The sequence below is a fragment of the Anomaloglossus baeobatrachus genome, chromosome 6 (genome assembly GCF_048569485.1).
Source record: "Anomaloglossus baeobatrachus isolate aAnoBae1 chromosome 6, aAnoBae1.hap1, whole genome shotgun sequence".
In the NCBI taxonomy this organism is placed as follows: domain Eukaryota; kingdom Metazoa; phylum Chordata; class Amphibia; order Anura; family Aromobatidae; genus Anomaloglossus; species Anomaloglossus baeobatrachus.
In genome coordinates, this window is record NC_134358.1 from 48,685,468 (window position 1) to 48,699,128 (window position 13,661).

Sequence of the window (13,661 nt, forward strand, 5' to 3'; positions counted from 1 at the left end):
ATTGGCCCTTGGAGCAACCAGCACGAGGGGTGCCTGATGCGGCGGTCCAAGGGTCTCCCCGGTGGCTGCATTTTTCCACCCCCGTAGAGGGATTTGGCACTTCTGAGCCAACTGTCAGGCTGACATCCGGCTCGGAGAAGGTGTAACACACTGGCTCCGAGCAATAAATTCCAAATCTTTCAGACAGGAGTACAATTTAATGCCCTAACAATCGACACGTCTGGGTCATGGTGATGATAGCAGCGTGACCAGGTCTTCTGACATCACTCTCCATCGCCAAGGGTTGTAAGTGCTCAAATGGAGCTCAGAAACCAAAGACTTTATTGTAGTTGGGAGTGAGAATGTGTGAGGAGACAGTATGGTGACTGGAGGGGGTGTGTGAAGAGACTAATAGTGTGAGGAGACCATATAGGGGAAAAAAATGTGAGGGGCAGCATGGATGGCCAAGTGTGAAGGTACTGCAAGGAGTGAACAGTATGTAAAGCAAGGGGGAGGTAGGGTGAGTACAATATAGAGACTGGGCAGTATACGAGAGACAGTGAAGAGGGTGTCCCAGTATGAAAAGAGAGGGCAGGGTGAAAGGCATGTACCATAAGGGCGACAGTGTGGAGAGAACAGTAGGTTTCATTTATTTATTCAGGAGCACACCATAGGAACGTCATTCAGTACCATTATAAATCGCAACATTTTAAAAGGCATCATGTCGGTGTGTGCTATAGAAGGTGTAGAAGACTTGAGAAGATTGAAGTCTGCAGAGACGAGCTGTGCTATAAAAGAAGGGAATTTTGTTACCGTAAATTCCTTTTCTTCTAGCTCTTATTGGGAGACCCAGACGATTGGGGTATAGCTACTGCCTCCGGAGGCCACACAAAGCACTACACTAAAAAGTGCAAGGCCCCTCCCCTTCTGGCTATACCCCCCCGTGGTATCACGGGTTCTCCAGTTTTAGTGCCAAAGCAAGAAGGAGGAAAGCCAATAACTGGTTTAAACAAATTAACTCCGAGTAACATCGGAGAACTGAAAAACCGTTCAACATGAACAACATGTGTACCCGCAAACAACAAAAACATCCCGAAGGACAACAGGGCGGGTGCTGGGTCTCCCAATAAGAGCTAGAAGAAAAGGAATTTACGGTAAGTAACAAAATTCCCTTCTTCTTCAGCGCTCTATTGGGAGACCCAGACGATTGGGACGTCCAAAAGCTGTCCCTGGGTGGGTAAAGAAATACCTCATGTTAGGGCTGCAAAACAGCCCCCCCCTACGGGGGTGTCACTGCCGCCTGCAGGACTCTTCTACCTAAGCTGGCATCCGCCGAAGCATAGGTATGCACCTGATAATGCTTGGTGAAAGTGTGCAGACTGTACCAGGTAGCTGCCTGGCACACTTGTTGAGCCGAAGCCTGGTGTCGTAATGCCCAGGACGCACCCACGGCTCTGGTTGAGTGGGCTTTTAGCCCTGAAGGAACCGGAAGCCCCGCAGAACGGTAGGCCTCAAGAATTGGTTCTTTGATCCATCGAGCCAGGGTGGCTTTAGAAGCCTGCAACCCCTTGCGCGGACAAGCGACAAGGACAAAAAGTGCATCGGAACGGCGCATGGGCGCCGTGCGGGAAATGTAGATTCTGAGTGCTCTCACCAGATCTAACAAACGTAAGTCCTGTTCATACCGGTGAACCGGATGAGGACAAAAGGAAGGCAAGGATATATCCTGATTAAGATGAAATGAGGATACGACCTTAGGGAGAAACTCCGGAATGGGGCGCAGCACTACCTTGTCCTGGTGGAACACCAGGAAGAGAGCCTTGGATGACAGAGCTGCCAGCTCAGACACTCGCCGAAGCGATATGATCGCAACGAGAAACGCCACCTTCTGTGACAGGCGAGGAAGGAAACTTCCTTCAGAGGCTCGAAAGGCGGCTTCTGGAGAGCAACTAATACCCTGTTGAGATCCCATGGATCTAACGGCCGCTTGTACGGGGGTACGATATGACAGACCCCCTGTAGGAACGTGCGCACCTTAGAAAGAAGTGCTAGACGCTTCTGAAAAAAAAACACGGATAGTGCCGAGACTTCCCCCTTAAGGGAGCCGAGCGACAAGCCCTTTTCTAACCCCGATTGCAGGAAGGAAAGAAAAGTAGGCAATGCAAATGGCCAGGGAGACACTCCCTGAGCCGAGCACCAGGTTAAGAAAGTCTTCCACGTTCTGTGGTAGATCGTAGCAGAGGTGGACTTCCTAGCCTGTTTCATGGTGGCAACGACCCCTTGGGATAATCCTGAAGACGCTAGGATCCAGGACTCAATGGCCACACAGTCAGGTTCAGGGCCGCAGAATTCCGATGGAAAAACGGCCCTTGGGACAGTAAGTCTGGCCGGCCCGGTAGTGACCACGGTCGGCCGACCGTGAGATGCCACAGATCCGGGTACCACGATCTCCTCGGCCAGTCTGGGGCGACGAGTATGACGCGGCTGCAATCGGATCTGATTTTTTTGCGCAGTACTCTGGGCAAGAGTGCCAGAGGTGGAAACACATATGTGAGCCGGAACTGCGACCAATCTTGCACTAAGGCGTCTGCCGCCAGAGCTCTGTGATCGCGCGATCGTGCCATAAATGCCGGGACCTTGTTGTTGTGCCGAGACGCCATTAGGTCGACGTCCGGCACCCCCCAGCGGCGACAGATTTCCTGAAACACGTCCGGGTGAAGGGACCATTCCCCTGCATCCATACCCTGGCGACTGAGGAAGTCTGCTTCCCAGTTTTCTACGCCCGGGATGTGAACTGCGGATATGGCGGATGCTGTGTCCTCCACCCACATGAGGATTCGCCGGACTTCCTGGAAGGCTTGCCGACTGCGCGTCCCTCCTTGGTGGTTGATGTATGCCACCGCTGTGGAGTTGTCCGAGTGGATTCGGATCTGCTCTCTTTCTAGCCACTGCTGGAAAGCTAGTAGGGTAAGATACCCTGCCCCGATTTCCAGAACATTGATCTGAAGGGTGGACTCCTGCTGAGTCCACGTCCCCTGAGCCCTGTGGCGGAGACAAACTGCTCCCCACCCTGACAGACTCATATCTGTCGTGACCACTGCCCAGGATGGGGGTAGGAAGGATCTTCACTGTGACAATGAGGTGGGAATAAGCCACCATTGCAAAGAGTCCTTGGCCGTCTGGGAAAGGGAGACTTTCCTGTCCAGGGAGGTTAACTGCCCGTCCCATTGGCGGAGAATGTCCCCTTGCAGTTGGCGCAGATGAAACTGCGCAAAGGGAACTGCCACCATGGCTGCCACCATCTTCCCTAGGAAGTGCATGAGGCGCCTTAAGGGGTGCGACTGGCCTTGAAGGAGAGACTGCACCTCTGTTTGCAGTGAACGCTGCTTGTTCAGCGGAAGCTTCACTATCGCTGATAGAGTGTGAAACTCCATGCCGAGATACGTTAGTGATTGAGTCGGTGACAGATTTGACCTTGCCAAATTGATGATCCACCCGAAAGTCTGGAGAGTCTCCAGCGTAACATTCAGGCTGCGTTGTCATGCCTCTTGAGAGGGTGCTTTGACGAGTAGATCGTCCAAGTAAGGGATCACCGGGTGTCCCTGAGAGTGCAAGACTGCTACCACTGCTGCCATGACCTTGGTGAACACCCGTGGGGCTGTCGCCAGACCGAATGGCAGGGCTACGAACTGAAGATGGTCGTCTCCTATCACAAAACGTAGAAAACGTTGGTGCTCCGTAGCAATTGGCACGTGGAGATAGGCATCTTTGATGTCTGTTGAGGCAAGGAAATCTCCTCGAGACATTGAAGTAATGACGGATCGGAGGGATTCCATCCGGAACCGCCTGGCGTTCGCATGCTTGTTGAGCAGTTTTAGGTCCAGAACAGGACGGAAGGAGCCGTCCTTTTTTGGAGCCACAAAGAGATTGGAGTACAAACCCTCGCCCTCGTTCCTGAGGGGGGACAGGGATCACCACTCCTTCTGCTCTTAGAGCGTCTACCGCCTGCAGCAGGGCATCTGCTCGGAGGGGAGGTGGGGCCGTTCTGAAGGATGGAGTCGGAGGACGAGAACAGAACACTGTCCTGTGCACGTGAGCACAATGTCCGTCACCCACCGGTCTGTGACCTGTGGCAGCTAAATGTCGCCAAAGGCGGGGGAGTCTGCCATCAACCGCGGATGCGGAGAGAGAGAGAGAGAGAGAGCTGAGAGACATGAGGAGACCGCCTTGGTAGCGGTTCCTCCGACTGCCTTCCTTGGGCGTGATTGAGCCCGGCCGGAATCTGAGCCCGTCTGAGGTTTTGTAGCCCTTTTGCACGAGGACAATTGGGACCTGCCCGAGCTTGGGAAGGACCGAAACCTCGACTGTACTTTTAGAACAGCATTAATAGGGTAAGTCGCAGTGCAGACATTACGGGGTTACGGACGCCTCTGCGGTACAGATGTACATGTGCTCAAGGCCAGCTGCGCAAGAACAGCTGAAAAGGTTAGGTTGCCTATACGGCTGTGAATGCCGGAGCAACCGGCACGCCGATAGCCTCCTAGACAGATTTCAACCAGAGTCCATCTGTCTGTGAATGGCATCTTTAATTGAAGCCCCATCTCCAGTGCAACTATGGCTCTAGACGCAAGCCTGGAGATTGGAGAATCCACCTTTGGACCCTAGGTCCAGCGCTTGACCACGTCAGGGGAAAAGGGATAACGTGTATCTTAAAAACGTTTGGAGAAGACGCTTATCTGGTAAGCGTGGTGTTTCTGGACTGCTTCTCTGAAGTCAGCGTGGCCAGAAAAAAACTCAATATCCGTTTGAGATACTGAAAAGGGACTTCTCCTGCTGTGAAGCTGACTCCTCCACTGGGGGAGCTGAGGGAGAAAGATCCAACCTTCCATTGATGGACGCTATAGGATCATTCCGTATGGCGTTACCATCCGGTGTATCCGGATCGATAGCGATGTCAGGATCAAAGTCCTGGAGAGCTGCCTTATCATACAGAGAGTCCTCCTGGGACCCCCCCGTTCCAAATGAGGTTGGTCAGGAAGATTGCCCATGGCCTGTCTGGACTGCAAATCTCTATCTTATGACAATATATCTGTCGAAACTGCAACTCCGTCCCTGTCCTTGGACAGGGATGACAGGTGGTTTCTTTGGCCACGACTAGTAGAGACCCCGGCAGACGAAGTGCTAGAGACCCCGGCAGACGAAGTGCTACAGGGGAGCATGCACACAATGGGACGGTGTCATGAACGGCATCCCATGTAGTAAAAACAGCACTGAAAATCTGTGTTGCTTTTTTGCCGCTGCCGACTAGCCATCTAGAAGTATATAGCCAAGATTGGTGACCGTACAGTGCAATGTATAGCATACAAGCATAAAGTACAAATGAACACTGCAGCACAAGCAATACAAGCAGCATAGAGGCCTGTGCCCTGGCACCTCTGCTCTTCTGCTGCTGTAGACTAGTCATCTAGGGGAATATAGCCCAGAAGAGTGACCATACAGTGCAATGTATAGCATACAAGCACAAGTACAAATGCACACTGCAGCCCATGCAATACAAGCAGCATAGAAAAAAACCTGTGCCCCAGCACCCTTGGTTTTCTGCTGCTGTAGTCTAGCCATTCCAGGAGAATATAGCTAAGACTAGCGACTGTACAGTGCAATGTATAGCATACAAGCATAAATACAAATGAACACTTCAGTACGTGCAATACAAGCAGCCTAGAAAGCCTGTGCCTTAGCACACCTGCTTTCCTGCTGCTGATGTGTCGCTCTCCAAGCAGGCATATAGCGACCTATGCAGTTAAAATACACATGTACACACTGCAGTATATATTGGGGTCAGCACTATGTGTGCCGCTTACCGCCCGCCTATAAGCGGGTGTATGGTCGCCACCGTCCTGCCTGGTTGCCGAAAGTCCGAGCTCGGACTGCAGTAATGGCTGCCGGCGTCTTCCCCAGCTCGTGTGAGGAGGGGCGGGCCGTGGGCGTGCCCCAAGTCAGAGCGGGAATCCGGCGTCCGACAGTGTGCAGTGAGAGGGCTGGAGCATGTAAATAAAGCTCCAGCCCTCGGCGCTGCTGATTGCTCAGCGCCTGTCCCCTTCCCTGAGTGACAGGGAGGGGGCGGGAACGAAGCGGCACTAGGCCGCAGAAGCCGGGGACTGGATTTATAAGCGCCGCCGCCGTAAAAGCGCGGTCGGCGCCCAGTCCCCGGCGAACTACAAGTCCCAGCCGCGCCGCCGCTCCCGGAGCGTCCGGCGCGGTAGTTCCCAATACACAAAGTCACTCAGCAAAGCTGCAGTGACTGTAACCCTTTACTGTCCCCGGCGCACTAGCACACCCAGCAAGTCTGGAGTGTGCTGTGTCTGTGTGTCCGGGGACACAGAGTACCTGTAATGGTGCAGGGCCATGTCCCTGAACGGTACTCCAGCTCCGTATCAAGCAGGTTCAAATGGGTCTGTGGATGGAGCCCGGCGTCAGAGCTTTGAGGCCGGCAGGATCCCACTTCCTCAGAGCCCCCCAGGGGGATGTGGAAGGAAAGCAGCATGTGGGCTCCAGCCTCCGTACCAGCAATAGGTACCTCAACCTTACAACACCATCAACGGGTGAGAAGGGAGCATGCTGGGAGCCCTATATGGGCCCTCTTTTCTTCCATCCGAAATAGTCAGCAGCTACTGCTGACTAAAATCTGTGGAGCTATGCATGGATGTCTGACCTCCTTCGCACAAAGCTTGAAAACTGGAGAACCCGTGATACCACGGGGGGGTATAGCCAGAAGGGGAGGGGCCTTGCACTTTTTAGTGTAGTGCTTTGTGTGGCCTCCGGAGGCAGTAGCTATACCCCAATCGTCTGGGTCTCCCAATAGAGCGCTGAAGAAAGTCATCATGATAATGAATAAGGTACCTGAATGTTAAGATTTATTTGAGATATTGATCAATTATCATTAGTACTGGGGTGCCTGTATCGTCCGCAGTTTGATAATGACTGATGAGAATCAGTTGTAGATTCATGTGATACAAATGTATATTGGGGTGACCTGACAATTTATATACCACTAGCTGTACTACCCGGCTTCGCCCGGGTTAATAACTGCTGTTAACAAAATAGAATGTATTAACAAAAATGTATTGTGCACACAAAAACCACAAAACAAATAGATATAAATGTAATTATGTCTGTCTCTCCCTCTGTATATATCTCTGTGTCTCTCTTTCCCTGTCTGTCTCTGACTTTCTCAATCTGTCTCAATCTCTCTCCCTGTCGGTCACTTTCCCTGTCTGTCTCTTACCCTGTCTGTCTCTCCCTTTCTTTCCCGGTGTCTGTCTCTTAACCTGTCTCTCTCTTTCCCTGTCAGTCTGTCTCTTTGTGTCTGCCTCTTTCCCTGGCTGCATTGTGACACGCCAAGATTCCATTTAAGGGCGTGGCTGTGCATTCTTCTGAAGTTCTGGCTGCACTGTGGCTCCCAGCTCCATTCGCTTTAATGGAGGCAGGTTTTTTGGTGACTAACTGTAAAGCGCGGGGTTAAAATTTCCCCTCTAAACAGCCTATGACGCTCTCAGGGTCCAGAAGTGTGAGTGTGCAAAATTTTGTGGCTGTAGCTGTGACGGTGCAGATGCCAATCCTGGACATACATACATAAATACACACACACACATTCAGCTTTATATATTAGATGTACTAATGGTGGTTCTGGTGCTGAATTCATGTAGATATGGTGGTCCTGGTGATGTATTTCTGTACTTATAAAGGAATGTAATGTGTTTCAGTACTGATGAGGATTCTGCTGATGCATCCTTGAAGTGTTATTGGTTCTGAACCTGTCACAACACAAACTTGAAAGATTATATTAACATAGCTATGCATCAGGTAAAGGGTTGTGCTGTGTGACAGGTTAAGGGTTACTAGGTTTTTATTTTGATAGGAACATTAAAAGAGGTTGTCCAAGTTTGCAGACTTGCATCACAATCATTATGTTTATAGTTTGCTGGAAGAGCCCAAAGGGCGCAAAAAGGGTTTTATTGTGGTGGTACCAGAGTAAACGGATTTCAGGGAAACACTCACCTGGGATAGTTATGTAAGTCCCCACTACTGTAGGGAATAAAAAAGAAAAAAAAAAAAAAAGGAACAGTCTATAGGAGCGCTAAAAGGAGAAAGAAAGGGAGGGTCCGGGCTGAGCGCACTGCAATCACAGCGGTGAAAGTGGACAGCTGTATTCCTTACATAGGAAACTTTCAGCTTTTAGCTGGGGTTGTGCGGGGGCGCACAACTTCATAATGTGAGCTGCTGACAGTTTTATTATATCATATAACCTACGAGTGCTCATCATTGCCCTGTCAATTTTCTTTTCCAACTACTGTAGGAGCATAGATCAAGCCACAATGCATGCTTAAGTTGATAGATCGATGTGTGGAAGGAAGGAGGAAAGGGGTTAAAAGGGAAACAGTCACCAGTTTTTTGCCCTATAAGCTGCGGCCACCACTCCAACATGCTGTATATAAGAGCCCAGGCCGCTGTGTAGAACATAAAACACTTTATAATACTTACCTAAACCGGTCGCTACAGTGGATGTGGATCAAATGAGAGTCTTCGTCCTCTGGTGCCAGCGCCGCCTCTTTCGGCCATAATTGTCACCACCTCGGTCATCCTTCTGAAGCTGCGGTGCATGACGCGTCCAACGTCATCCACACTTGAGGTCCTGCGCAGGTGCCCTTTGATCTGCCCTGAGCAGGGTAGATCAAAGTATTGTAGTGCGCCTGTGCAGGACCGGCGAGTGTGTATGATGACATAGGACACATCCCGTGCCTCCCCCATACTCTGGAACGCTCTACCTCAGCATATCAGACTCTCCCCTACCGTGGAAAGCTTCCAGAGGAACCTCAAGACCCACCTCTTCCAACAAGCCTACAACCTACAATAGCCCTCACTCCAGTAGACCACTGCGCAACCAGCTCTGTCCTCACCTATTGTACCATCACCCATTCCCTGTAGACTGTGAGCCCTTGCAGGCAGGGTCCTCTCTCCTCCAAACCAGTCTGTTTTGTACGGTTAATGATTGTTGTACGTATACCCTCTTTCACTTGTAAAGTGCCATGGAATAAATGGCCCTATAATAATAAATAATCATGCACCGCGGCTTCAGAAGGAGGACGAAGATGGCCGAAAGAGGAGACGCCGGCACTGGAGGACGAAGATGCCAATTTGAGCCACATCCACTGCAGCGACTGGTTTAGGTGAGTATTATAAAGTGTTTTATGTTCTACACAGCGGCCTGGGCTATTATATACAGCATGTTAATATACTGTATATAAGAGCCCACTGATGGTAGCCGCAGCTTATAGGGTAAAAAGCTGGTGACAAGTTCCCTTTAAACCACGCTGTTGTGTGAGACAAGACGACAACACTCTGTACATCTTGTTCTGCTAAGTGGGAGTGCAGAGTGTAGGACCTTGGATATCAGATTGTTAGGAGTCCGACACTTTGGACATCTGGTCCTGCACCCAGCCAATTGGCACAAAGTATCAGATCCATGGGGGGCAGACACTGTGCAGTCCTATCAATCAGCTTGGTGCAGTACGTAATGTACCGAGTGTATGGCACTGGAGCAGCATGGCTCTGTACCTGGACATAACTAGAAGAGCCAGGGTCCCATTGTCAAGGTAGAGATTTTTGGGTAAAGATAGCTAATGGTATCTTCATACAGGGTATCCAGAGACGGTGCCGTATTAGCTGTATATCAGTGCCGATATTAATGAATCAGACAATGACTACACAGACGTTCTCTCATTGAGCCAGCGTCACTAACTGAACTCGTGTAATCTATAGCTCAGATTTTAGTATTACATTCCAACCTTCAGACATGTACAAAAAGTAACACTGTTTTCTCTCACACATAGACGCTGCATAGGGAGGGTTGGGGAGTGTAGATAGGCCACCTCCACACCATCACAAACAAGTGTATGGGGGCCCCCTCTTAACACCACTTTAGTATGGCATCTGCATGGAGTAAGGGCGACCCCTCTGGAGGGCTCCACGGTGTCACGCATGCATTGTTCTTGCCTGCCCAGCGTTTCGGGCAGCTAAAGTTATAGTTTTTCCCACCATATTGTTCATTTTTCAGTGCTGCAGCTCAGTGAATGTGATCCGAGCTCACCAGTACCCAAGAACGGCCACTATACTGAATGACGCTGTGCTGGTTTACGCAGCACATTGTTCATATCTGGCCACCACAGGACATGCAATCAGCCGATCGGTGGTGGTGCTGGACCAATGGAATATTGACAAACTTGACATCCCCTTTAAGGTGGCACCACTGTAGAAATTTCATATTAAATATGGTTTCGATGCACTTTTTTCCCCAGGTCTTCCATCAGTGTCACTCTCCTGCAGAAGGGCAGGACTCCTGGACAACTCATCGTTATCCAGGCCTATTTACCATTCAGGATTCCAGGAAAGCGGGGTGACTAGTATGGATTTTGAGAAATTCTGGTCACTCGTTTCTTGTAAAGGGTTAATACACGGTACAAATCCCTCCAAAGCAAACTGATGATATCGGTTAACAAAACACACGGCCCCGGGAGGAGCGGGGGGGGATCTTTTCTGTTGCGGCTGCACAATGCAGGGATTGTTAGTGCAGAATGATCTATTGCCAAGGAGGAGCGGAGAACCGGAGGGAGAAGGTGAGCGCTTTATTATTAAAAGAGGAGCACAGAGAAATCACGTACAATATACAGCGAGCGCACACCACACCGGAGCGCACCAATAAATAACACCACCGGACGTCACTTTCTCTTCAGTTTGTCCAGTTCCCACTGAATAACCTGAGGTAGGAGAAAGAAAAGGAAAAAAAAAAAAGTTACTAATATAAGAACTTGGTGCACAAGAAGATTTCTCATAGTTTCTTATATTTATGGGCCTGAAAACTGCAGAAATGTCATTTGTGGGACCATGACAACACTTCCTGGCTCAGATGTGAGCTTGCTCAGCTTTGTCACAGGCTGATCAGGGGCAGATTAATCATAGTGATGATGGAAATGGCGGTGCAAGATGGGTAACAATGGCTAAAGCCGCAGTCCTATGTAAGAGTGCAGACAACTGTGGGAACAGATAGTGTAGACGTTACCCGCAGGCCTAGATCACCGCAGACAGTGACCGCTCTGGGTATAGCGAATGTAACAGGAAAAGCTGGGTACATGGAACTGCAGGGAATAGGCAGGGAGCGAGACAAGCCGAGAAGTCACATCAGACTTCCAGCTAGAAGCACCTTGCCCGGCAGACGGGGGCCGCCGACTGTACCTCAACCCCAGACGGGGGCCGCCGACTGTACCTCAACCCCAGACGGGGGCCGCCGACTGTACCTCAACCCCAGACGGGGGGGCCCCCGACTGTACCCCAACCCCAGACGGGGGGGGTGCCGACTGTACCCTAACCCCAGACGGGGGGGCGCCGTCTGTACCCCAACCCCAGACAGAGGGCCGCCAACTGACCCCACCCCAGGCGACAATTGGTAACTGGTGCTGCTACCTATGCTGTGTGGATTGTGATGGCAAGAATTGGATCAGGGTGACTCTGCTCCACCACCCAGCCCCCAGATTCTGCAAGCCGGGACTTTAAGTCATTATTTTACAGTAACTACTGGTCCACCTGAACCCCATCCATATACGCTTAGCTGAGCATGAATGGTTCCTATATGGAGAGAGAGTGGGAACACGGCCAACAGACTCCTTAAACACTGACCTCTCCCCAGTGAAAAAATGATCGGACATGTTGAATTCCAAGTGCCCAATCCTTCTCCACGCAATAACTACATTGATATGTATGAGAGTCCGTCCTATTCCCTCAGCTTAGCAGTTCTACCAAAATAAGCTGACACATTAATGTCAGCCTAACAAAATATTAAAAACTGTTGCCAAACCATGTCCCTACGATAACGATAGATCTGCGGTAAAGTAAGGATCCACCATCACTGGAATCTGTACGTGAATACAGAGGAGTGCGACTTTGGAAGCTAGATAGGATGTGGACATTGAGTTTAGGTTAGGCAAAAAAAAAAAGAAAGGTTGCCGTCTACATGAGACAGGAAGAGTTATCATAGGGACTTTGTTCTCCTCCTGACACCACACGTGGTCAAGGAAAGCGGAGGCTGTGGAGGGTGTCAAGAAAGTAAAATGTGCCTACACTAAAAACAAACAAAACCTTTCTTACATCCCTAATCCCACACATGGAGTGACAGGCGGGGATGTTAATCCGCGGCGCAGCCACGGGAAAGTGACAGCTCTTTACCCAGATCACGAGAGTTTGCGGTCGCATGCAACAACATAATCTGACTTTATGTCACAGACGCAGCAAATTCTTCACCGGATGAGGAATAAGTTACCAGGAGGTCACTCTTCACCCCCTTTGTTCGGAGTTGACTCAGACATGAATGTTCTGCTCCGTCTCCCCCCGGTCACCCCTGATGGATCAGTGACAGGTTTACAGAGTCCCCGCATGAGCGAGCTCAGGGAGACAATGTACGGAGAGCGGCGGAGATTACGCCGTCACATAATGGCGGGTCAGTCCTGAATACAGGATAGGGAGCGCGGTCATTGTGATACCGCTATTACATCACCGTGCTCTGAAAGTCTACGGGACAAATGCCAAGAATTCGAGGGGTCGTTGAATGAGACAGTTGTTGTTACACTTACAAAAGGTTAAAAACAAAGAAAGAAATGTAAGCAGAATTCGAAGTACAGCTCCGGATGTAAATAGAATATAAAAGGTGGCGATACACAGATGGGTGCAAGCAGAGGCGACTGATTTCAGGAGGGGTCGCCCATTTAATACTCATGGAGGGGTCCTGAATATCCATCAGAATTGAGACTGTTCAATTTTATCATGGCTGGAAGAATATGGCACCAGTGGAGGTCAAGTGTTTGCCATGGGGAGAGAAGTAAACCGTGGCCAGACGTGGTTTACTCCTCTCCCTCCTGGTGGAGTAGTGTGAACGATGACAGATGTAAAGGATACCTATCTTTTTCAACATACTGCAGGTCATTGGGGGTCCTGGTGCAGAGACCCCCACAAATTGCTGAAAAATCTGCTCTGTAGCTTTTTGCTCGGAAGGCAAAAAACTCCCCAAACAACCAACCTCCTGAATTGAGTGATGTAAGATCTGATGACATTACTCTGACACAGCCGCGTGTGCGGAGTCCTTACCTCCTCCAAGTTTACAGTAGTTTCTCTATAAAGGTCAGGCGTCTTCGCTCTTATAAACACTCGGCTGACATGACGTGCACTCACCTGCGTAACGTTGTTACTTGCAGCTTTCTTCATCTCGTCATGGAGGCCTCGTGACGTCTTCAGATCCTAACGGGAGAAAGTGGCAGAGATCAATGTACAGACGGGGCGGCAGAATACACAGATGTGGAGATATCAAGAGCGGAATTCTGCGCCAGCTCATTAACCCATTCCTGGGGCGGCTATTTTTTCATTTTATAATATATATATATTATGGGGGTGGGGGGGGGGTGTGGGGTGTGTGTCACACATGAGGTGGATATTATAGCATTCATCTCATCCCCATACCCAATTATCCAGGCTAAATGAATGATTGCTGCTGGGATATATGGAGTGATATCATCACCTAACCTGATCCTGTTTAGGGAATGACCACTTAGTGCATAATCCTATGTACCTCATATATAATA

General features: G+C 50.1%; 1 protein-coding gene across 1 annotated transcript in view; it reads right to left on the bottom strand.

The window, feature by feature from the left end:
- Positions 1–10,646: 10,646 nt before the first annotated feature.
- The window catches only part of MTBP (MDM2 binding protein), a 182,245-nt gene continuing 179,230 nt past the window's right edge, over positions 10,647–13,661 (bottom strand). The window contains exons 21-22 of the mRNA XM_075352905.1: positions 13,255–13,320; positions 10,647–10,793 (exon numbers count right to left, since the gene is read on the bottom strand). Coding sequence (XP_075209020.1) covers positions 10,755–10,793; positions 13,255–13,320 — 105 coding nt within the window. The 3' untranslated portion in view covers positions 10,647–10,754. The remainder of the gene's footprint in view (positions 10,794–13,254; positions 13,321–13,661) is intronic.